This window comes from Anas acuta, chromosome 4 (assembly GCF_963932015.1).
Source record: "Anas acuta chromosome 4, bAnaAcu1.1, whole genome shotgun sequence".
Lineage (NCBI taxonomy): Eukaryota > Metazoa > Chordata > Aves > Anseriformes > Anatidae > Anas > Anas acuta.
The window spans coordinates 29,194,043-29,220,241 of NC_088982.1; the positions used below are offsets into that span (position 1 = coordinate 29,194,043).

Genomic DNA, 26,199 nt, shown 5'->3' on the forward strand with positions numbered 1-26,199 from the left:
TACATTATCCCAGTAGAATTGAAGAATTACCAACCCTACATGATTTTATACATATATTTAATATCAGGTTATTGGGCTTGATTTTTATCTGTGGTGTATGCCAACTTTTATCGGCTTAACAGAAGACACACCATGACAGAATCCACTCAGGAAGAAAGTAACATTGCATGAAAGCTCCAGCTACTGATTCATGGGTGAGGCCAAAAGCATGAAACCACAGTCTCAGAAATGCAGAGAAATACATGTCTGGGGAAAGATTCTGTCCCATTCCACAGCCAGTGCCAGGGAAAGCTATAGTGAATTTATAGGCAGCACCAGCTGGCCTCCCCAAGGAAGAACGACAGTAAGAACACTGCAGACCTGAGGAACATTCAGACAAGTTATAGTAACAGTCCTAGACAAGGGATTGCTGGGTTTGAAGAACAAGGCATGTGGAATCTCAAAATATTTCTCACTGTATTGCAATTTAATGTTAAAATAAACGTCATTGTTATCAAACACGTCTGTCTACACACTGAAGAAAGATAAATGCGTAACTACAATTTTCAATAAAATATTTATAAACTTTAGTTCCACTGTTATTTGAGTTAAATCCTGCTTCCTCTGACTCACATCAACGGGACACAAATGCCAATATGTCTGTTTCACTAAGTGTGTTTATTAACACATGCAAAATACCATTTGGCTCCTCTTCATTTAAAATAAATAAATAAATAATGAGATAATAGAGCTTATCATCAAGTGAGATTACTAGATGACTGTAGATGAAATCTGAGGCCTTTTTAAGTAATCAGGAGTTTGCTAGCAACAAAATTAGGATTTCAACAAGGTGATTTCTGTCCATCTGCTGTGTGTATCGTCCAGGACAAGCACACACAGGAGAGGCTTTTTCATTCCAAGAGTTTCTTTTTCTGTTTTCCAAGGCTTATTTTCCTGTTTTAAAGGAATGGTTCTAACTTCATTCATGGTAGACTCTGCTGCCACTAGAGATGTTTATGCCTAGGAGGATAAATGTCTCTAAATGTGCAATTAAGTTCAATAGTTGTATTGATATGTATATACCATTAGAAAAGGCTAGGTTATTAAATTCCTGAAAAGAAAAGAGATGAATAGAGAGCTGAGAGGAACGTTTGCTTACAGAGAGGAATTGCAGAAAAAGGCATTGGGAAAATTGCAATGTATTTTCCTCAAACTGCTGTTTAGAGACCTCAGGAAGCACATGCAAATGTGTAAGAGCACACCTACAGGTTATTTTGTGGGGGACTGTTAAAGCATCAGAAATTCATCTAAGTATGATGAGTATCAGCTCATGATGAAGCTCAGAATGAGTATCATCATACTTAGATGAATCATACTTCATATAAGGGAGTACAACAAGCAGAAGCAATACTGCAACACTGAAAATTAGCTTCCAAAACTTCTAAGGAAATTCTACCAATGTATCTCAGATAATTTTATGGCTCCTATTACTAAATATAAGATGCACAGAAAACATTGTAACCACACAGTGCTCTGTGACAACGGAAAATGATTTTAATTCCATGCTAAGGATGTGAAAATGGTAGGCAGGAAAAGTGTTTCTCGTAAGGCTAAAAGCAGGATTTGAAGCTAAGTAACAGCGCTGGCCACTGGACTAAGTGCCCCTCTGGTTTTAACCCTGCTTCTCTGATGCATCCCTGGTGTGATAACATTTGGAAGTGTATTGAATGCTCTGGTTAGTGGGGTAAGAACTGTGTTTGTTATGACCATGCCTGTGGGGGATGCTGCATTACTGGTTCTCATGTTTCAGTCTCAGTTCTGACAGTGTAATCAAACTGGAAAAATGTAAATGAGAGTTTTCTTGATATTTGTTGAATGCATGTACTGTCTTGATAAATTTAACAAGTGGTGTTTTTTTTTTGTTTTTTTTTGTTTTTTTTTGTTTGTTTGTTTTTTAAATGTTCTGCCCCCACATCTCTTCATCTCCAGAGAATTCCAAAGCAGCTCTGTGTAGCTTTATGTTTATCAGATTTTTTTTTTTCCCCTTTTCCTCTCTGAGACAGGAAGCTGAGGGTTTTGACCTCATCTGGATCTTTCCCAGTGTCAGGAGGTGGTCTGTTCAAAAAGATTCCATGACACTGATCTCTTCCCGATTTATCAGATAGCTAGGTCAATAAATAAGGTCTCTACTGTTTTTTTCCACAGCTGTGAAATAACCAATGGATTCCTCTGAGGGCTAATTATCAAATCTTTTGAGTTTTTCTTTCAAGGAAAAAGCGTTATCTTTCCGGTTAGTAAATTCCTTTGCAGCATAATTTAGCAGAGACTGCCTAATTGTAGGAGTGCTGGCTCCCATAATGTGGTTCTTTTAAGTGAAATATTAATATTAGAGGTCTCTTTCTTGTTGGGAATTTTTCTCTGGCCTGCTAGGAGTATATTTTCACATAGTCACTAAACCCTTTCAATGTTTTTATGAACAGGTGATAGGGCAATTGTCATGCACAATGAGTGCAGCAGGTAACAAAAAATAGGATTCTTCTGTGTAACTTCCATGGTTATGGATAGGGAGGGCACAGCAGTAAGTGACAGATAAATAAGCAACTTTCCAGATTTGTTATTTTTCTGTCTCCTTCTAGCCAAAATACCCAGCCCTTTTGCTGCTTCTGCCTCCCCACAGGATTGACCATATCCTGTCCCAGGTGAGACAGTTCATTTGACAGTGGATACAGCTCAGCAAAAATATCTCCATCACTAATGAGAAAGCATCTTTTCTTACATTCTAGGAAACAAGGAAATGTGGATGGCTCTGGTGACTACCAAGACAACTTCCTTAAAATATCTGGCAGAAGTAATCAGAACACTCCTAAAAGATAATGTCCTGATAGGAACACTACTATTTTATTCCAGAGGAAGCTTTTAATTAAAAAACAAACAAAACAAAAACAAACAAACAAACAAAATGGTTATTTATTAACAGATTTTCCTGAGAGTTCAAAATTTCTGGCTACCAAAGGTCAGTCACAGACTACAAAAATACCAAAATACAAAAATAGGCACAGTTCACAAAAATACCCATCATATGGCCAAATACTTTTTCTATTTTTTGACTTATTATATTATTATATGCATTAATTTATTATGACTGGGATAATACTTTTATAAGTTATGTAATTAATAGAATTTTACTGTCATAAGTGAAAATACACATAAATGCTCATTTGGACTACATGGTATACCCTCAAGATTTAAAGATGTATTGGAATTCAGAGAACTCTCCAGCCCTAACACACCAGCACCTTTGATTCAGAATAAATAACAGGACTTCTCTCTTTTGATTTATTTATGCTTGCACTGATGTTGCTATCAGTAATTCTTCTCCCAGTGTGCTGAGTTTGAGCTAGAATCTCTCTAAACAACAAATCAACAAGGTAGGATGTTTACTGGACATTATGTGATAAAAATGATATATATATATATATATATATATATTTTTTTTTTTTAACAAAAAGCTTCTATAATGAATATTTCTAGAAACTCTCCTATTGCCTTTTAAAAGACAAAAGTAAGATGCAGATGGAGATCATTTCTAGAGGACAGACTGAACTAGAACAAATGAATGCTTATCTCATTTCCCTACAGCGCATGCAAAGTGATATAATCACAAAGCAACTGTTCCACACCCTGCCAAAAATGATCAAACCAATGCCATATAATACATATGCATACAACATGGAGGCTCCCAGAGAAAGAGAGAAGATTTTATGCTTTCGTCATGGTAGAGAAGACAAATCTCACTATTTGTCATGGAGTAATGGGAACCATTCATGACCGACAAGGTAATGAAGTAGATGCCAGAGATTCCTCCTGACACATGGAGGATCCTTGTGCATTACTGGGTTAAGTCACAGACCACATTGCTGTGCTTGCTGGCATTATGACCTGGGTGTAAATCTTTGACAATGTTAAATAAAAGAGCATCCTAACTAGATAAATGGCCCAGATCCAAAATATCCACTATAAACCATACTTACCATTACACAATTCTATACACCAGAGTTCCTTCCCCCTTCCCCCCCCGTCTGTAAGGAATTATATTTCAAATTGAATCCAAGCACTGTATACCACTGAATCAAATGTTAGGGCTCACAATAAACAAGAGTCTTAAAATAAAACTGTGTATACAAGTATTTCCTTTGCATATTTGATACCAAGAAAAAAAAAAAAATAATACAAAAGCCTTGAGATAACCAGGAGAGTGCAATAAACTCTAACTGTTGAATTTCTCTTTTGTCTTGAAGATCCTGGGGTAATACCAGGAGTAAAACCATCCCTGTTTTCAGCTCCCTTAACACTTAGTGTTTAGTAATCCCACAAGCCATTTTTGGTGAAAAATGTGTTCCATGAGTATTAGGGAACAAATTAGCTATTTCTGTTTCAGTCTGCTCACACATTTTCTCTTTCCCTTGTACAACCAAACCAGAACTTCGTAGCACACAATTCTGTCCTTACCAAAGACTGGAGCTAATCTCTATGGCAATGGTGGGGGATATTAACTACCTTTTGGTAAAGTCCTATTATCAAGGGCCTACAGAATAGTAATAGATGAGCAAATAGCTCCCTTCTCCTACAGGCAGTAATTAAGAAAGTAAAAGAAAGCTAGTATGTAAGACCTAGGCTCTCTATTTCCACTTCAGACATATTAAAATCAATTAAGTGTTTACACTATGTAATGCTCATTCCTTTCTCACTCATCACTTCTTCAGACTGAATTTGATTATGCTTGCATTATGCTCCCTGTCTAGATCATCTGCAGTATATAGTTTTGTTTTTGACAATGTTTTATGTTGAAGTGCAATAGGACACTGACTTGTAAAACTCTGGGAAATGCACATCAGGAGGATGCATTCATGGAGAGCTGAACAGCTGGCCAACAGAATGAACAAATTACCACAAGACTACTGGGAATTAGTGAGAGAACTAGAAAGCACAAGCACAGGGGGAAAATATTTTTCTCTAGTTTTACATTGGATCTGATGCATTTCAGACAGCTGAAACAAGAACTGTAGTATAAAAACCTCAAGAGACTGCTAAGTTCGCTTAGGGGCTAAATTTTAATCTCGAGTCACGAACCCATATTTTTCTACCAGGGAATATTTATCAGAGGCATCTAAAAGGAAACTGCAGCATACTGACCTCTTTTAAAAATCCATCTTGCGAAGATTTGTTGGTAGTTAACTTTGTCCAGTCATAACAGCTACATGTTTTGCAGCCAGTTTTGCCAGGAATGGAGGACAGACTGGAACACTTTGCAGTACCCTCATACTGCAAATGGCGGGTGTATGATGCTGTGACCAGTACTAAGAACGGAGCAGGGCTTTCACATTTCCTTCTTTAAACCTATACCTGCTGCACTGTGCAGACGTGTATCTGCTACCCTTTGAGATCCTTTTTTTCTTTCTAATATCTGAAGAATTTTCCCTGGCTAATGGCCATCTTAAAATACATCTTTTTCTTCATGGAGCACTGCATTACCATCAGTCAACTCAGCCATGAAGCTAAAGCAAGATACTAAAATGGACCACCAAAAGGAATCCAGTTTGCATGTTCTGAGCCCGCTCCACAACATCGCCTATCACACTTTATCACATCAATCAGCAAACTCACTTCAAAAACATGCTCCTGGCCCAGTATAAGACACTACAATAGGTACGTGCCCTAACCCACTAGCACAAACCTAACAGAAAACAATGAGAAAAACTGTTCCTTTAGGAACCGCAACTCACATTTTACCATTGAGGTTGTTGAGTAATATGTGCCATTGCACGCTGAGAATATAAGTTCGAGTTTCCTCATTATGGGATGATAGGTTACTTATAAGCAACAGGAAAGAACATCGAATGGCTTACAATTCACACATGTTCATTTTAACCATTATATGATAAATTTACTTAAATATAACATATCTTACCTAACCATGAGTAGTCAAGTAGTAATGCTATAAGGAAGTCCAAAAAAGAGAGCGTAGTTTAAAATACAGATCAAAATTGTTGGAATAAAGGGTTGGGTAATAAATACTTGCAGTTAAAGCAATGTCATATCTCATATAATTTTACTAGTTCAAAGGCTCAGAATAACGAGAGCAAAAGCATCTGTGATGGACCAATCAGCCAGCCCTAATGAACACTGAGGACGGTAAAAATAGATAAGGCAGAAAAAAATATGTGATAATAATGACAGATAGTTCATACTTTATCAAATCAACACACCGGACTTCAAAGAGGAAGTTTTGACACCTGCCTTTCACACCAAGCTTGTTCCTCACACAAGTATTATTTCAGTAGATGAGATCAAAAGACATCTCAGCCTCAAATTAGAATCAGCCACTGTGGTCCTTGAGAATCCCCAGCGTTCATAAACACCGAAGTAAAATATACTCACAGAATAACTGAAAGGAGAAAGAAAAAAAAAAAAAAAGGCAGGAATTGCAAACAAAAGTTACAGTTGCCTACTCTGATATCTGCTCCTCAGTGACTTTTTTTTTTCCCCTCTCCCTTAGGAATTGCTTGTGGTCATTTCTGGCCTGAGTATTCATGTGAGCACTCAAGAGTGATATGCAGAGGTACAAACAGACAGGTTGCTCTGCATTTTAAAGGACAAGTTACTTCTAGATTCAGCAATTATTGTTTTAATCTTTTTTTTTCCCTCCCCCTGCAGTTGCAGAGCTTTGAAATTAAGGAAGTACATCTGTACCCAAATGAAAAAAATTTGTTTCTCAAATGACTGTTTTTTGATTAAAAGTCAGTACTGTAACAGCAATTAAAACAGCTGTAACAGTAATTAAAACAAGAACATATTTTCAGCTACTGGCTCTGCAAACTCCTCCTTTCCCTCCCCCAAATGACGTGCTTTAGCAACAGTAAGGTGACTTCCCTTGAGGTCACCAGCAGAACTTCAGGGTTTGACAGATTGGCTATAATTGCACTATCCCACATCGGTCAACACAAAAATGCCTTAAGATTTCAAAACGACACTCTCTTAAAGCAGAGGTCGGTGGAAAGCATAGGGACAGAAAATCTGTTTCTATTTCAGTTGTGTATCTGGTAAGATGGAAAATTTTTCAAGTCTACGCAGATGGTAAATAAATTTCTGCTACATGAGGCAGTTCCTGGAATAAAGAAATTTTCTCAAATAACAAGTGCCAATTTTTTTTATTTTTTTTAAACAGCAAGACTTATTTTTAACTTTCCCAGGGACTTGTTGAGAGAACTGCAGAAGTGTCCTTTCACCTTCAGAATCCTGGTGATTCTCCAGAATATAACCTCCAGAAATAGCCTCTAATGCCGTTCTCAGCATAGATGAGTTTTCTTTACACTTTAAAAGATGTTTCAAAGTAAAGATCAAAGCTCCGCAACTATGCTTTGCTGCTGGTAAACACTCCTGCTGAATGCTGTGGTTAGAAAATAAGAAACTTCTATTTAAATCCTAAGGCAATCATCCCTGCTGACATTTAAACCTTCATCATTACACTTCATAAGGCAATGCCGTTGACATGGAAAGGTTGTCCTCCAGGAAGTGTTTTCTTGGAGTGCAAGCTGTCACTAAGCATAATGGAAAGGACTAGTCCAAAACTAGGGACCAGAAAACTACAGTCTATAGCTGCTGATGAAGTTGTTAGAAGACACTTTTTTTTTTTTTTTGGTGTATGTGTCAGATCATCTTAGACAGCCTCATAAGAGGATTTGGGTAGAGATTTGGCCCAAATGTTAAAATGATGTCTGGGTAAAGGTACTATGAATCTTACTCTTAATGATGTTTGAAATAGCTCTATCCATTAAGGTGGAGTAGAAGTCATGGAAGTTGCTCATCTTTTCTTCCAGCAAACTTATATTCCTTTCCTAACCTGTTCACGGGACTCCATGACTCTGTGTTGCTGCTGCCTTAAGTCTGCAATGAAACCCTATGAAATGATCATGCTCACAAGGAGAAAAATACGCAGTATTCTCAAGTCACTGAGTGATCTTTCGCTTACATACATGAGGAGAAACAAGCTCTATAAGTTTAATACTGCCACACAGAGATGAAGGTGTGAAACGAAGAAAAAAAAAATAAAGAGTTTCTGAAAAGGCAGGAGTGAAAGGGAAGAATTAGTGATCTTAACATGCTGACAAGAAGAGTACAGATAAGATAAAGAATAACATTTTTGTCTGACTGAAAGTGTGGATGACCTAGAAAAAAATTAATTGACATTATAATCTTAGGCTTTTGTTACTATCCCCAAGACAGCAGGATTCAGGAATATATGTTTTTCTTCTGAATCTGATTAAAGCTGATTCCCCCACAGTCTCTCAGTATTTCTGTCCTGTTTGTCCTATTTCTTCTCTTCTCCACTCCCTTGTCATTTCCTCCTATATAATTGCAAAGCTTGAACAGGATACTATGTTCATCTACCACAACAGCTTGTCACTATCTATCAAGCGGTAGGGAATTTTTGTAAATAGGTGAGTTTACAGTGCTGGAATGAATGCAGTGGATGCAGTGAGGTGTGATGTATGCATACAGTTACCATGAAATTTCATAGAATATAGAATATCCCGAGTTGGAAGGGACCCATAAGGATCATCAAGTCCAAATTTGTGTGAGATAAATACAGCTTGGCATTTAGCAGAAGAAAAGAGGATGGTTTCAGAAAATCAGGGTGTAGGAAAGTAGCTTAGTTTACATTCCCAAATTTTTGGTTGTGGCAATGCTCTTTCATTTTCATTACAGTGAAAGATGTCAATTTTTGTTCCAAAACATATTCAAAGTTATGTGCTGCACAAGCTTTAGCACTGCTGATTTTTCATGTATTTCATGCCCTCATACCATACAGCCATGAATCACACATATCAATGTGCATGATATCATCAGTGTGTAACCTTTTTTAAGGAGAATGATAGATAATACCAGCCAAGAGATTAAAACTTGTAGTAAAACAACAGAATCAGCTCCTTAAAGGTTTTATTATTATTATTAAAGTAGATATATTAGATAATATATTTTAGGCTAAAAAAAGCTACCCAAATGAGTAAGACACTCAGGATATCCAAATAGGAACCTTTGTTTAATTGAATCTGCTATGTGCAAAAATGTTTGGGAAGGAGGCATCCCACGGGAAAGGATAAACAAACTTCAATTTAACATAAATATTTTACGTGTTGCATTTGCTATTCTAACTCTTACATAAAGTGAGACTGCAAAAACAATGTGAAACTTAAGATATGAAAGTTATTGCTGTAACAGGGCACATTATTGAAGGACATCCTCACATTACAGTGAGCCAATTTTTCATTAATTCAGTGTGTATAAGTCAAGTTCCTTGTGTTCTACGGTTGTAAAAGCACAAGACAACAGCTAAGACAGACTTACGAAGGAGACCATGGATCTGGTTTACATTTGTCATACATTCACCCCAGCACACGCACATAGTCATGCATACATACAGAAAGCTGTATTGCTGCTCACATTTTTTTTTTCCCAAGAAGAAAGAATATCCCTCTGAATTTGAATTCATAACCATTTTAGGCCATATCCTTCAGAGCCTGGAATGTTTTTTGGCAGCAGAGACAGTATTGTTTCGTTTCGTAAAATGTTCAATACACCCTATCTGTGGCATAGACCCCCTAGTCTCCACAAATCTCCTACAGTGTCATTGAGAGAGAGAGTGTGGTAGAATGATGTGAGCATGAACAATACATTTTTAGGTAGCTTTTGATCAAAGGTACTACCAAGGTGGGAAGTGCGTGTAAGAAAACCTACAGAAAACATTTTGCAGATTGCTCCCACCCTGCAGCAGTTCAACCCATGGGAGCTTCATTGCTTTCTTTGCTTTTAGTTACTGGAATTGGTCAGATGCCTGTGGACTTACCCACCACCATACTAATGTGGCCAAATACTCCTCAATAGCAGTGGCAAAGATGCCACTGCTGCAAAGCCTCAGCTCCCAGGGCTGCTCTTCTCTGCCCCCGCCCCAGGCACAGCACTGCTAACAGAGAAGCTTTTGGTATGTCTGCAACAAATAGGTGTGCTGAAAAAGCTGCTCTGCTCTTCCTACAGCTTCAAAGGCTTACTAGTACAGACAGGAGGGAGTGCTCTGATACTGACTTTCCAGGTTACTGCTCCACTGCCTGGGTTTTGATGGAAGCTGTATCTCCATATGCCTCTCAGATCTCTGTTCTCTCTCAGTTGTTAATTCAAAGTTAACATCGTGGTGGTGAAAAGGATGAACAGTTCCAGGAAGCAAACTCCTTTTCTTATATATTTTGCTTTTACCAATGGAAAAATGTATTGTGGACAGTGGTGATGCCCCACGTATTCCAGAAGGCTTTGCCCAAGTGGTTTAATTCTGCTTCACGTTTCTGGAAGCTATAAATTTATTTTTGTCTACTATGCACATTCCTTTCTCATTTCTTAGCTTAGTTCCCTCAAAAATGTGGTGTTAATTGCTATTCTCATGCCATTTTAGGCATTCGGTCATTGGTCCATTTATTTATCATGGCTTCAAACTGGCAATTTATAGTCTACATATAGCAAATAATTGCCCTTTACCAATCACAACTTCTTAAAAATTAATTTTTAAAACAACATTTTTTTTTTCCAAGTTTTCATTGAATTATTTCGAACCCAGACAAGATTGGAAATTTCTGAGTCTTACTGCATGAAACTAAAGCTCTCTGCATTGATCCCTAGAGGTGTCTAATATCACTTTGGTGGAGTGATCTTGTGTGACTATAAACCATATATAAATACAAATACTTTCATGACCATTTTAGGTAGCTGAAATCCAACTAATGCATAACTTGATGTGCAACAGTCTTTTGGTTTGCAGTCTAGACAACGCTGGCAGCCTCTAAAATTTATTGCTGAACACTGTCACAAAAATGTGTCAAAAGTAAAATTTGCATAAAGGTTATACTGTAATGGCCTGGCAATCATCCCATCCTGTACTGAGCTTGTTTTAAATACTTTTCAGATTGTTTGAAATACATCATACTTCAGTCCAAACACAAAGGAAGTCTGTGGGAAAGCATTCTTCAGCTTCCCAGATGGAGATAATATTTAAGATACATATTTTCATCAGAGCAACAGAGAAAATTCATGGTCATCTAATAACATTAACAGAAATGCTTTATGAACACCACTTTCCACTAATTACCATAGACAATATGCATAATTAAAAAAAATACAATCCAACAGTTTTAGTCGACTTTTTTACTATATCTTTATTATTAATAAAATTTAGGAAGTAACTTTCAATGCAGAAAAGAGAAATATTAATGACAGCCAAGATGGTTTAAGTTTGTTTTGTTTTTAAAGAAATCATACTATTCATTTTGCTTTACTTGCAGCTCTTGCCAGATTCTTCCTGATGCCTTGAAAATTATGACCATTTAGTAGCAATGTGCAAATACAGCAAATTCTTTGTGGTAAAGTAACTGTTGATTTCAGTTGCCCACTGTACTAATACTACAGACTGTAGCTCTGAGACACGTGGCTTACAACTAGCCTTTCAAAAGCTGCTGCGGCTTCAGATCTCTCATCAGTTTTTGATAGCACTCACATTATCATTATGGGTTTGGAAAAACAGATGTATATTATTTCCTAAAACCTTTAGAAAGTACATCTGAAAATGAAAAGAGATGTGGAAGTGGAACAAAAGCAAATTCAGATTCCTTACATGAGAAAAAAAATTTCCATTGTTTGAATGACCATTCCAGATTTACACAATTTGTATTTTCCACTGTCCTTCACAAAACTCAGAAAAAACATTCACTAGATGCCAAGATTATATTATTCATCTCCATGTATGAAAACAAATCTATTCTGGCATAAGAGTACATCTGAATTATACAGGAAATACAGTCAAAGAACCATAATTAGAAAGTAATTTTGCTGCGATAGATGCTTCTAAAGTTACTAGCTTCTGTGGTCTCTAAGGTTACAAATTACTACAACACCCAAGTTCAGCAAGGCACTTAAACGCATCCAAAAAACACAGCAGTTCCACTGACATACATTAATACTTTTTTAATGTCTGGATTTAACCTGTAGAGCCTTGGTCTCTTCTGACCATTGTTATCCACATTTTCAGAATTTCTAATTGTCATCATAAGTGGAGAACATAGGAGATCATGTTCTGCTTGTTGGACTGCTCCACTAGAATATTTGCAAGAGAATTATTAAAAAATACTTATGGAGAAAAACTGTGAAAAAATAATGCATTTACACTTTTTTTTTTTTTTTTTTGCAAAGATGGAAGTAAAAATTATTGACTTTGGAAATCACTAACCTTTACAGCTTTCATCTTGCTCTAGCTGAACCATATTTGCAAACTAAATCTAATGATAAGGTAAACTCAATTCCATATGGCCAAGTCAGGCTATAGCATATAAATTATATTCTCATTTTTAATTGTGTTCCTGCATATTCATTTCATTTATATTTGTATTTTTATCATCTGTGCGTGTCTTCCCTAAGCTGACACGAGTTACTGTTACAATGCAACCCTAACAAGGGTGTATCCCTAACAAGGCCACATCTGCCAACAATAGCTATGTACTAATAATTTAGTCTGGATCCCTACTGAACCAGTTTCTATACAGAAATACACTAAGTTAAATTAAAAAAATAATAAATTGAAGACTGGTATGAAAATGAAAATTTAAATTATTCCAGCTTATTATTAATAAAATAGTTTTTTTAATTTCTAATTTAAATTATACCAGTAAGCAAAGACAGGATTGAGGTAAGAAGGGATTAAGATACCAGAAAGATATACTTGTGACAGGTCTGTAAACCCAATGCCTGGCATTTTTATGGCAATAAAATAAGAAATAGATCTAAAAATGTTGGATACAGTTTCTCACAACAGGTTCACATTATTTTTTCAAGAAGAATCTAGTGCCGACAACTGAGTACTCAACGGAAAAAGATCACATTCTATGAATAGTAGAGACAGCAGTGCAAAAGTTTGTAAGAAAATCATGGCAGTAAAATAGGTAGCTCTTTTATGATTTTTTTTTTTGGAAGCATTCCTACCACCTCTCTCCCAGGAACCTTAATGGGACAATGAAGCTAACAGGTAAGGCTATGTAAGACTCCTCTGGAGTCAGTTTACAGGGTGATACAAGCAGAAGCTTGTGGAAGAAACTAACTTTTTAACTCACCTAAATAACATAGTTTTAACCTTTTAATACAGAATATATTGCAGATTATAATGAAAGAATCAGCCTTCACATCTCATGAACAAAGACGAATATTCAAGTGGATGGATGGAAAGAACTGAACTTACATAAGCAAATTTGTTTTCACATTAAAATAATAGTAATTGATGAAATAATGGAACAAACTTTATAGCATCAGTGCAGAAAACGATAAACCTCACTTTAAGAACCACAAAGTTTTAGTGTGGGGAAGAGGCACAGCTATACAGAAATGGGTTGCTACCTTTCTACCTAGGTTTCTTTCTTCATTTACTTTATTATCTTTTCTTTAAAGATAATTTACATCTTGTTGACACCGGCTGATATTGGCTGTGTTTTTAAGCAATCTTTGCAGAACACATAGCATTTAACCGAGATACATGGTTTAAAATAGTAACAATAAAAGCGAGCATTAGGAAATAGCCCTAATTATTACACTCTCCAGTCTTTTTGGGATGACTTAGAGATCATATAAACTGTTTGAAACCAGAAAGCTTCTAAGCAGGGCGCCACAAAGAGTTATGAGTAGATAACACTAAATGTAGAAATCCCATAAAAGAGCAATGAGGGATTCATATACTGAAAAGTTTGGTTACTTCATTTCTTTTTCAGTGTCACATAAGCAAAATCTCTTTGTGAACTTCAATCCAGTCTGAGATTGCACATGAAGAGAAATTGACAAAAAACTAATCAAATATACTCCAATTATTTTGATACCTGAATTAGCTCTCCTTGAAGCAATATCCCAGGCTGTATCTTTTCTTTGAAGGAATGGAGCTGACGTAACAAATTTCAAATCAGGCACAATACATCCATAACATTTCCTGAAATCAATTATATAATGATTTCTAATTTCACTGCTAAAGTGCAGCCAGCACTTTATCACCATTAATCTTATAAAAATTTATTACTACTCTTTACCACTTGGGTGATGAAGATGCTCAAGTATCTCCATAGTAAAACAGAAGTTTCACATTAGAAGAGAACCCCAAAAGTTTCAAAATTAATACTTAATTTAGATAAGCCACCAAAAGTTCATCCTCTGATCCAGTTTATCTGAACTATCTTAAACTTGACTTAAATGTCCTAGAGAGCCTATTATTAGAAGATCTACTTGAAAGCTCTTTCTATGGATTTCTCAAAAAAATATTCTTTCTTTGTTTCTTCCACAGGTTTATGAAAATAACAACGTTATTAAGCACTGCAGAAGAACATTGATTTGAGATGCCTGAGGAAAAGGCTGCTTTCAAAGCAGCAAATTTATATATTTTTATATTGATTACAGTATGGAACACAAAATATGGGAGACTGAAACGTATTAAATTATTGCAATGAATTACAGATTTTCAGTAAACTGTTCTTAATTGTGTGCACTTCTTCATAGGAGAGGTTCTTAACTGTGTGCCTTAACCCGCTTTGCTATTTTGTGTTGAAAAACAATTTTAGCTAACATGTTACAGTTCTGGTGCACTTGTGCACCTACTCAGTAGTCCCCAACAGGGATTTTGCTGCCTATCCCTAATCTTGATGAAACAAGCAGCTTGGAGAAAGTGTAAAACAGAGCACAAGGAAAAAATTGCAAAGCTATTTACAGGGCAATAGATATTTTTTCCCATTTTACAATCAACCTATAGTAACTAAACTTTCTCCTTTTAGTGGTGTGCCTTTGAGAATAAATAATCAATACTTTGTGGTTTTGCATAAAGCTGTTCACTAAAACCTCCATTGCACTATACACATGAACATACATGTGAGCTATCGGTATTCCCCTGAGCTAAAAACATTAGAGCTCATTCATTCCAAAGACTATTCAAATTTTTGAAAATCAGAATGTACGATTGCCATTGCTTTAAATCTAAAATTTATATAATCCAGGACAGCATACAGTAGGGATTAGTTGGTGTAACCACATTTAATAAATCCATCTATGCTTTTGCTACTCTGTCATTAATAACAATCAGCTTTATGTTGTAGATAAACAAAATTGACTTTTAATCAACACAAAAAAAAAATCAAAGGAAAGTTAGATTACCGTGGGATTTTTCACTTAGACTTAACACCATTAATTTATCATAATTAAATTCAGGTCCTTCCTGCTTCTGAAGCTTAAGAAGTCTTTCTCCAAAAGCAAATGAGAAGAGAGCACTGTGCCTCAACCATCTGAACTCTGGTGACTTGAAGGAGCAAAGAATGCTGTAACAGCTGGACCTGACTGCAAAAAGCATCCACAGTGTCAGTACATCCATCATGACTAAACCAATTTACTGAAATGGAGCTAGTGTTGGTCAAAGATGCTAAACTTAAGCCCTTAAGCCCCCAAACCTACATTCATCTGCAGAGCGAGCACAACAGATTCACACTGTCTCACCTCAGCTTCAGTTTGAAGGCAGCAGATCTCAAGATAAGAGGAGAGGTCATGCACTGTTGCCACAATTAAAAGCAGTTTAAAATATGTTAACGAGGAACAGGTTTTCAGAAGAATTTAGTACCAGCAAAAGCAGAGTGATCTCAATGCAGAGTTCCTAAGATCTTAGCTGTCATCAAAGTACCTAAGTTCAGCACTTAGGTCCCCAGGGACCACACCTTGAGGTGTGGGTGCCCCAATACCTTTAGCAATTCATCTCCATTTGCCTCTTCCAGTATTCTGACCTTTATGAGCACATATTTATGTGCAACCATAATTGACACTGAGCATTAATCAGACAGTGGTGTGTTTTAGGCCTTGACTGCACTGTGTGAACTGCTGACCTTGAGAGAAAAGTTTTTATATACCATTCCCAATTCCTTAGGTCTTCCTGTCACTGCAAAGCAAATACTTGACTTTTAGGGATGGATTCAGTTTCAAGTCTGTTGTTTTTTTAATGTTTTGTTAAAGTTATAAAAGCGGCTTTCAGGGAAAGTTTGTAAACATGGGCACATTTTTCATTACAGATTATAACCAACACAGACAGCCTTTTGTAAAATAGCAAATGATTAAATATAAGTGATAAAATCCCACAAGCAGGAACATTGTTTGTAGAAGAGTCCTGAAAACTTAGAGACAAATAATACCAGATGCAACAGATCTCTCTCCCGTTTTGCCAAGCAGTTGTTGGTTGAGTTTAAACTGAAATGTTACGAAGTGACTCCTTCAGATCTGCTCCTTCCGAATTTGCCCCCCTTGACTACAAACATGGCTTCACAGTTGCTACAGCCATGTAACTCTCAACCTTCCCTGAAGCAACCGGTTCTTTTTGCTTCTTTCTATGCTCACTTGCTCTCTGAGTTTTTCTCACTATTAAAGTATTTAATGACAAACGCAAACAACAAATGTATCCTCAAATATAATTCTGAGCTTACATTTAAAATCTGAGTGCATGACATCAAAACAAGAAATAAGAAGATATATAGGAACCAGCACTATCAAAGCTAGTCAAAGTATATATTACACTGAAAGCTAATGTGGGCAGAGTCACTGCACAGTGATTGTACATAATAGAAAGAAGTTCTATCTGCATTTTCAAATAAGGTTTTGAAACCACACTATAAAAATTAATCTTGCTAACAATATGACATGTTTGTATCAATGTAAGCAACTATGCTTAGTAAAAAAGTAGATGCAGAAAAAGCAGTTGAGACTATGGTTATCATAATCAACTAGTTTTCAAATATCATATCAATTAATAAAAAAAATAAAAATTGAAATTTTACTTACAGATGGGTGTTTAACATTTCTGGTACTGCTAATCATATGGTTAATCCTGGTTTTTGGTTATAACTTGTAGTCATAGCTACTGCAAGATCAGTCAAACGGTTGCCACATTAACCGTGATTGAACGAACTGCTAAGGGAAGACTGGCTTTGAGAGCTTCTGAAACCTTTTGCAAAAATTACACACAGTTTCCAACCATATCACTTGATTATTAACTTTAGTAAAGGGATTATGCTAGGGAGCAAGGACCAGCTACTCAGGATGCTGTGTTGGCATACAGTATTTTAGAATATGTGAGTTTGTGCTCTAGGATGTGTGTTTCAGTGAAACAACTACTGAGGCACTACAACTGATTTAAAAAAAAAAAACAAAAAAAAAAAAACACAAAACAAAACACAAAACTACAAACAACACCAGAATTAATGGAAAACAGATTTATAAAAAACAGACAAAAATGGATTATATCAAATGAAAAAAAGGCAAGGATAAGTAAACAATTAGACACTAGTTATTAGGAAGAATTAGCAGCATAACTGGGAAAGCCAGACTTCAGGATGAATCCTGTAGTGCCACAGCCAGCAAAACTCCTTCCACAAAAGCCAATGGGAGCTTTATTGCTGGGGAATCTGGCCATTAAAAGTTTTGGAATTATATTCTTCCTTACTTTGTGTAGAAAGGGTAACTCTCTAGTTGCTTTAAAATTACATTGTTTCAAACTAAGAAATTGTTTTTGTTCATAGGGCTGACCTAAAACTGAAGAACTATTGTAAAATTTTTCCATGTTTTTTTTTTCCTCTTGCAGTTTTGTTCCATTTTTTTCCCTGTTCCTCTTGAGTAAGATTTCAAAACCTCTGGGCACAATCTCTTTCCTAAAACAGCTAATGATACTTGATAGCAACAGAAAAAATAAAAATAAACCCAAACCCACTGAAGATGCTAATCCATTTAGCCTTGAGCAACATATACATATAAACATAATGAATTGAATATAAAGGAATTTCCAAATTCACAACTCAGCCATTCTCAAACTTTAAAAGTTTCTCAAACTCAATCCTACAGCCACATTTTTCTCAAAACTATTTGAAGAAAAAAACTGGCAAGTTAATAAAAAAGACTGAAAAATACATTTTATCTCCAATCAATAAGTCACAGAATCACGTTTGTAAGAAACTGGGGGGAAAAAAATTAGAAACAACCTCTGCAGTTTACAAGCATCCTACCTTTCTTTTGCGCAGTTTCACTTGACTGTCTGAGTATTCTTGTGTGGTCAAATGATTCCTTAAATGTAAACACTGACTATCTTCTGCTGAACTGACATTTGAAAGGCATTTGTTTTCAGGGGCCGCTTGAGGTTCTCTGAAACCACTTTCATCCAGACCATTTTCCACTGCCGGGATGTGAGAGCAAGGAGAAGGCTGCATAAGGCAGTCGCTGGATTCCACTGATGAACATGGTTGTCTATCACTGCTAGTGCAAGAATCAGAAGAAATCCCACTCTCCACCACATTACACTCAGACTTTCCAAGCCCATCTTTAAAAGCATCAGATTTCCTGCGCTGTTGTGCAATTACAGCAGTATGAAGCAGCTGTTTCCCAGGCATAATAATTTCTTTCACATTTGGAGAATTAGAAAGATTTTCTTTCTCTACACTTACTACATCATTTAAGCCTTCATAATTACAAAGCTCCAGGCTTTTTCCAATACTGCCACAAGTATCTTCTTCCATCTCCTCTTTAGGAACTATGTCACAACTAGGTTTCTTACTAATATCCCCAATTATGCCAGATGCTTCAGTTTCCTTGTTACCCTCCATCATTGGTACCATCTGTGTTAAGGAGCCTGCTCCATTTAAATTATTTTCTTCAGCTTCTGATTCCCTTCCAACAGCAGTGATGTGGTAGTTAACACTATCCAGGTTGAGTGTTGAATAGTCATCATCATCATCAGACACATGGACTAAAGTTTCTGTGCTGGCCTCCAGAAAATGCTCCTCATCTTCATGGTTATCATTTTCATCCACCTCCTTTGAAACATTTCCAAGCTGCTTTGCAGGGAAGCCAATCGTCTCTCCACTGTGGCAGCATTCTGGAAACGAAGCACATTTTTCTTTCCGGTCCACACTCAAAACCTCATCTTTTTCCATACTTGTCTGCAAGTTATCAGCTATGAGTCCGTGACGACATGCTGTATTATACTCCACAGACTCCAAAGCCAATCCCATCCACTGGGTCACATGCTCTTCCCAGCTTTTCTTTCTGATTGCTAGAGACATGTCATAACAGTTCAGCAGCAGGCTACAGTGTACCTTCCATGGGGGACCAAAGGAGATGTCATGGCTGCTGTGTGCTGCTCCAGAAGGAGGGAGGGTTTCATCATTTTAACATCTGCAAGAAATGAAAAAAATAAATAAAATAAGGAAAACGAAAAAAAAAAAAAAAAAGACTAGGTTATTGAATTAACTCCAAATTGAAAAAGAAAAAGAGGGAAAGAACAGTTTAAACAAAAGTGTAAAAGCAAGATAAGACTCTGGGACCAGAAGGACAGGAATTTAGAAGACTGTTTTGTTTAAAGTTTTAATACTTTTCATACAAAACTTGACAGTACTCATAATTCAGTAGAACTTTCTTTTTCTGATTATTCTCCACTAGCAAGTAAACAAAAATGTTATAAATAGGCACATAGATATGCAAGTAGCTCAAGAGCCAAGTTCTGACAACGACTCTCTTCACTACATCTGTCATAAGATATTAATTTCCACTTATATAAATTGCATTATGTCTTATGATTGCTTTGCACACACAGTTATTTTGTATTTCTTCTTCGTTCAGGGATATCCCTCCAGAGAAGTACTTTGGCAGTTTCACAAAGAAATAGGACAAAACTTGAGGGTTATTCTAAATCTTATAACCATTCCACTTATGAGTAGCTTTGGGCCAGAATTTTTGCCATTCAGAGGCTCTCATTTTAATGATCATTTCATTCTCTTCAGGACAAGTTATAGTTACAAATATTACATGAAACTGCAGGAGGTAGTAGTTGTGTGATAGAAAAAAATACGACTTTAGGAAAACTAATTTAAAGTTTGAGCATGTTCCTTACCTCAAAAACATCATAAAACCCAGAGACAAAAACAAAAAACAAACTAAAACCAAACCAAAGACAACCTTGTTGAATATATTCAGGATCTACTAATGTAAGGAAGGGATTAAACCCTTATTTAGGATGGGAGTCTCCAGAACAGTAACTTGTAAGCCAGCATGGTCAGCCACAACCATGCATCTCACCTGGACTGTCAGGGTCTGCCACAGCCCACTGTCCCCACCCAACTGTACAGGTATTTTTCGTTGACTTCCAGATGATAACTTTATATCTGATATCTGAATCATTATAATATGATACATTAATCGTGTCACATTGCTTGTTCAAATTAACACAAAGAAAATACTTCATATAAATTTATGCATTATAAGAGGTTCTTTGTCAAATAACAAAGCAGAACTTCTTGCCCATAAAACATCAGAGGTTCAAGGAGCAGGCACTTCTACTTTTCACTCCCTACATAAGAACTGTCAGCACTCGGATCTGCTTATTGATTTCAGCAATAAAGAAGATTAAGTACTAAGTTTGTTCTGGGTCATTTCAGTCCACTAAGACAAATTCTGATTGCCCACCAGGCTACAAAGCTGTGTTGACAAATCACACACCCGAAGGTATAAAAGTATTCATCTTCAAGGAAATGCGGAATTAGGCCTGTACAACCAAACCTCTGTAAATTATGTCTTGACAAAATGACTTTTAGGACTGAGTTGTACAGACTCCTAGATTTTTAACCTTCTCTGAGGATGGCAAGTTTCTTTTCACATTCACATTTTCCTCCTCTGTGGAGACTGTGCTTAAAAAGAAAATATATTCATAGGGTAAGAGAATTCCATGCGCAAGTCATTAGCGTGTGGGAGGCAGAGGAAAACGGAAAATAACATGCAGCCAGGCCAAAAAAAATTATCTGCTTTCAGAGGCAAAATTTGGTAGTAAGAAGTTAATTCGGCTTTAAGTTTCTCTTTTCTTTCCTGGTTGAATATGAGAGCAAACTTAAATATTGACGTGTAAAGTCAGATTACTGCATAAATTTGCAGTGTGTTTGCACTCTTATTCTGTCTTCATTTCATATTTACATTCTCCTACTATTTCTAACTATGCATGATCCCAAATTACTACAGAGTGCAAATCAATAATTACAATACTTTTAAGCTCTGTTGCACCTTTCTCTGAGTGACCATAAAGCTCTCCAGAATTGGTTTGACAACATGGCTGTGTTTTGTTTTGACCTCTGAAGGTTTACTAAAGTTTACTGAAAGGTGCTCTATAGTTTCTGCACTGCTAGTTTCTGCACTGCATTAGCACTGCTAGGAGTTGCACCTGTATGCAATTCATTTGCAGCTTCCCTGTCTTCCTCCCCTCCTAGAAGCTCTGTTTAAACTCCAACTCCTTTACAAAAAAAAGTTAAAAAAAAAAAAAAAAGAGTTGCTACAGCTATACATGAGAAATTCTGACAAAAAATACATATGCATCAAGAGAAAAGACTAGTGTGAGAAGTTTAAAAAGGCAACTTCCTAATGGCATTCATGCATCCACCTCCTTCAGATTTAGGCTGCTCATGGTATGCAGCATGCAGGCATTCAGAGAGTTAAAGGGCATGTGTTAATCTTGCTGCTGTTAAATGGAGTTACACGTGTACAGAAAGGGGAGAACAGATCCCTTACTGTTTTTCATTTTTTGGATGTGGAGAGTTATATTTCATGGGGGATGAAAAACAAATAAATTTTACTTCAGGAACCCTTCTGTTTTACTTGCACTATCACTAGTTTTGGCTGCCTAGTAGACTACAGAAAAAAAAAATGATTAAACGGGAGAATACGCAACTCCTTGCCTGAAATGCGAGACAAATAAATATCTGACAAGGCTACTTTCATTGTTCTCTAAAAATATCAGTTTATGTTAATGCCAAGTATGAAAAAAATTACCTTACACACGCCTGATATCTGGGCAGCTCCAAGTCACTGGAGCCCCCTCATTCCCTTGGCACACGGAGAGCCTCCAGTTTGATGGAAGCTCACTTCCCTTCAGCTCCTTCCTCTGCTCCCCAAAGGCTGCATTATCTGCTACAGTTCAGCTTAGAAATTCTTTCCCTGCTACAATTGTGCAATAGTTATGGACCAACAATCAGCTTTTCTCTTTTCCACCTCCACACAAGGGTAACTTATTTCCTTTGCACTCACATAAGATGTGCTTTGGAAAGTCCACCACTCCAGACCTCTGAACAAGATTCATAACTGTGCTCCTTTCTCTACCAGAGAGAAAAGAGAGCTGCCTCTTTGCAGAAGAAAGGGTTCCTACTTTTTTTCCTGTTATCATTGTCTACCTTTTTATTGATGTGCAGCCCTTTCTGTTCAATGTAAACTGTAATGGAAATGAAAAGCAGGACAACGTTCTACGTGTTCAGTTTTGGAAGCTTTGTATAAAGTCTCATGGAACTTACAGTTACTTTACAACAGATAAAGCATTGACTGAAAACCTGTATGAGATGAACTGGTAGGCTATACTATGAGTAGATTGTCTAATATTTTCCTTTAAGAAAGATTCTTGCAATTTTTCCTCAGCAGCTCAAATTAAACTGTTTCAAGGAGGCTTCTGAAATTAGGACAGAGAAGTGTCCTCTCTTTATCTCATGATATTCCACTCAGAGAGGCTGGGACACACAGCCAGGGCTCTCTGGTCCCTCTCTGGTCCTCCTCAGCCTCCCAGAACACAAGACAGGATCCCACCCTGTTTTTTTCCATGGTTGAGAAAGTGGTGAGGGAAGAAGTGTGGAGCCACTCAGCAATCGCCACCCCATGAGATGGGGCAGTGTCACCCCACAGTGGCACAGGACAGGACAGCTACAGCAAGTAGCACAGCGAGCCATCACCATGCAGGGGGACACTCCAATGGCATCCCTGGCAGTACAACCCCTATGACACCAAGTGAAATTCAGGTTTTGTTAATTATTTGCACATGATGCAAATCTTTGTTGCAAAAGAGTAAGGCAAAGTGTTAGCTTAAAAATTTACACTAAGATGAAAGGCTGTTTCATTAAATTTTTTATGTAGCAGGAACATGTAAGCAACTGAGATCAAGCAGAAATATTTATTTGATTATCATTATTTTATCTTTGTTGGTCTGTGACCCCGGTCAGCAAACTTTGTTTAAGGAAGTCTGAGTGAACAGGGTCTGTTTCCTATAAACTCATCTCACATCTTCCTGGTCTGGCTTACATTCAGTAACTCCATACCAAGCTCTGAGACAGAATGTTGTTTACAAATAATTTGAGATAAAACATAACCCTCTAGGTCTTCGCTCAGCTAGTTATTTTAAAATATCTTCTGTTTTAGAATTTACAGGCCTTCCCTCTCTTATTTCCTGGATACATACCACTCACTGGATTTCACTGAAGCAGGGGCTCACCTTGTCTGCAGTTGCTAAATAAACAGGCTTTGTGGTGCATTTGTGTAGATCATTCTAAACTGATTTCCTGGAATATAAATATAAGGAATATTTGTTGCAGGACATCCATCTAGTGAATATCTGATGCAATTCCCTTAATTTCTTTTAAGCATAGAAGATAATCATGTAGCTGCAAAAATTTAAAGCATTGAAAATAAATAATATTAAAAGGCTATGACTATTTTAACAGCTTTTTTTCCAGAAAGTATGTGATGCGTACTTTATATATGTGTGTGTGTGAGTATGTATATTTTAAAGCTGAAGAAGACTTACTATACTAAGGTAAAAAGAAATATTAAAACTGACTTTGGTACACTGCATATTACTTTTAAAGGATTCAAATCAATTCAATATATGTATATTGAATATAGAGAAAGTATAGCTTATTAGACAGTGTCCACCTAAAGTTTTCCCCTTCTGCCTGTTTTTTCAAAACAAAAATTACTGAAAGTGTCAAAAATAAAAATTCTAATCTACCTTTTTCCTTACATTTTCTCTGTCAATGTATTTTTATGCTGAAAAAATAATATAATATTAATATAATAATTATATTAATAATTATATATAATATAAATAATTATAAATAATTATTATATAATATATAATATAATAATTATATTAATAATTATATTAATATTATTTAAATAATATGCAGCTATGTTGCATACATAACATTTAGGACCATAGCCTATCTGACAAACCCTAAAGAAGCTGCTGTCACCTGTGAGATAACTGATATGAATTCTGCTAAGTTTGTCTTGACAAGAATTATCCAAATGGAAATCTTTCAGTGACTTAGTACTCTTAATACATTTGTATACAAAGCCACAAAGCCAGACAGGTAGGGATTTTCTGATGTAGTTATAATACAATGTTAGGTGCATAAGAACTGAAGGATACATTGCATTATTTTAGATTACTACAAGCCATTGGCTAAGTTTTTAGTGATACTTATGTCCCATAACAAGTGCCAATCCTAAAAGATTTCTTTTGAGAAAAAAGGAATAACAGATGAAGAGAGAATGAATAACAGTTATGGGCAACATACAGCCATTTTATTTTACAAAACAAACCAAAACATTCTAGCATATGAAACAAGTATTTTCTTGAGTTAGTCTCGTTCCTCACTTTGTGACAAAATACTTGAAAAGAAAATAACATGCAATACTAAAAAGAAAAATCACAAAACACTCTCAAAGACTAATATTGGAATGATATTGAATTGTGCCTTTAATATACACCAGATCAATGCCCTGCAGTGGACAGTGTGGCTTAAGCATTGCCATTTATTACAGAGGTATGATCTAGGTGCAATATACAATAATTTCTACTGGCACATAATATAGGGTTTTAAAAATAGACTGTTTCAATGCACCACCAATTCCTAGCCAGCTATAAATCAAGTAGGAAAAAAAAAGTCAACAGATCACAACCCTCAGATGAAAAGCTAACAAACCAGAGAGATAAGTCTGAGGAACTGACTTGGGTTGAAACATCGGTCGGAAGAGTTTTCAGGACAAGAAAACAAAGAGATCGGGAATAAAATGGTTGAACTGAGTAGCAATACTCAAATAAAAAATAACTTGTAATCTTTTAAAAAAAAAAAAGGGGGGGGGGGGACAAAAAATGTTGCATAACTCTGATAGTTACCCACTACATACATGGGAATTGGAGGGGGACAGTAATGATGATTGCAAGCCAGAGGGGGGAAAAACTGGGGAATTGCACAATGGATATGCTTTTAAGTAATGAAAAGTGTGTTTGTAGTTGGAGATGAGTTTTACGTGAGCAGAGGCAGAGGGGATCCTGACCAGGGCTCAAGTGTGAGAAGTACAGCCTCTTGGGGGCAAGAAAGACTCTTGCACTATTCTCACTGATCATGAAGAAGGAGGAGAAGCAGAGGGACTTCTGGTTCAGACATGTCCATCTTCTTACTAAGCCTCATGGATTGTATCTCCTCAAAACAAGAAAGCTGGAGGAACAGGAAGAGTTGCGCAGCAAACAGCTTTGAGGTGCTGGAGCAATGCCAGAGCATACCAAAAGCTGGTTTCAAAATCAAGTCAAATCAAATCCACTTGGTCCTGAACTATATACTTACAAGTCTGATCTCTGTACACAAAATTGGCTGAATAAGGAGGGAAACAATCAATAGATTTGTAATTTTGAATATTACACCCTGTGTTGTTTAGTTTATTCAGAGGGAGAAAACAAATGAAATGGCAAAGTTTGTTAGTGACATAGCAGCATTTATTCAGAAAATTGACAGAAGAATTACAGAGGGCCCAACAGTGAACAGTTAGGAAATGGTGTATGAAATTTCCTGTCAATAAATAACTCCAACTATAAATGCATAATAATAACCTCTATGTTATCTGCTACCAATCAAAATAAAATATCTAAGAAAGGCTGTGACTAGTAATCTGGAATGGAATCACAAAGTTTAGTTAAAATTAGAAAGCACATAGCACAGTAGGAAAAACAGAGACTGAGCATAAAGTTACAAAATGATGTTTTCATCTCAGAGAGAAATAAATCAGGAAAAGGTGTAGCAAAAAGCAATAAAGAGGATGAAAAATATGGTATAGCTTCTGTTTGAGGGGCCATGAAACAGACATAAGATTTTCCGCCTGTGAAAGAGAGAATTTAGAGCCATATCAACAGTATAATGGAGAATATTCACCTTGCCCACGCTGCAGGAATTTGCAGAAGATCAATGTAGAAATAGCAAGCAGAAGTATCAAACCAGATTT

General features: G+C 36.4%; 1 protein-coding gene across 3 annotated transcripts in view; it reads right to left on the reverse strand.

Moving 5' to 3' along the window:
- The window catches only part of DLC1 (DLC1 Rho GTPase activating protein), a 256,678-nt gene that overhangs the window by 189,350 nt on the left and 41,129 nt on the right, over nucleotides 1-26,199 (reverse strand). For all 3 annotated transcript variants that reach the window (XM_068680392.1, XM_068680391.1, XM_068680390.1), the window contains exon 2: nucleotides 18,129-19,293. In XM_068680392.1, coding sequence (XP_068536493.1) covers nucleotides 18,129-19,181 — 1,053 coding nt within the window. In that variant the 5' untranslated portion in view covers nucleotides 19,182-19,293. The remainder of the gene's footprint in view (nucleotides 1-18,128; nucleotides 19,294-26,199) is intronic.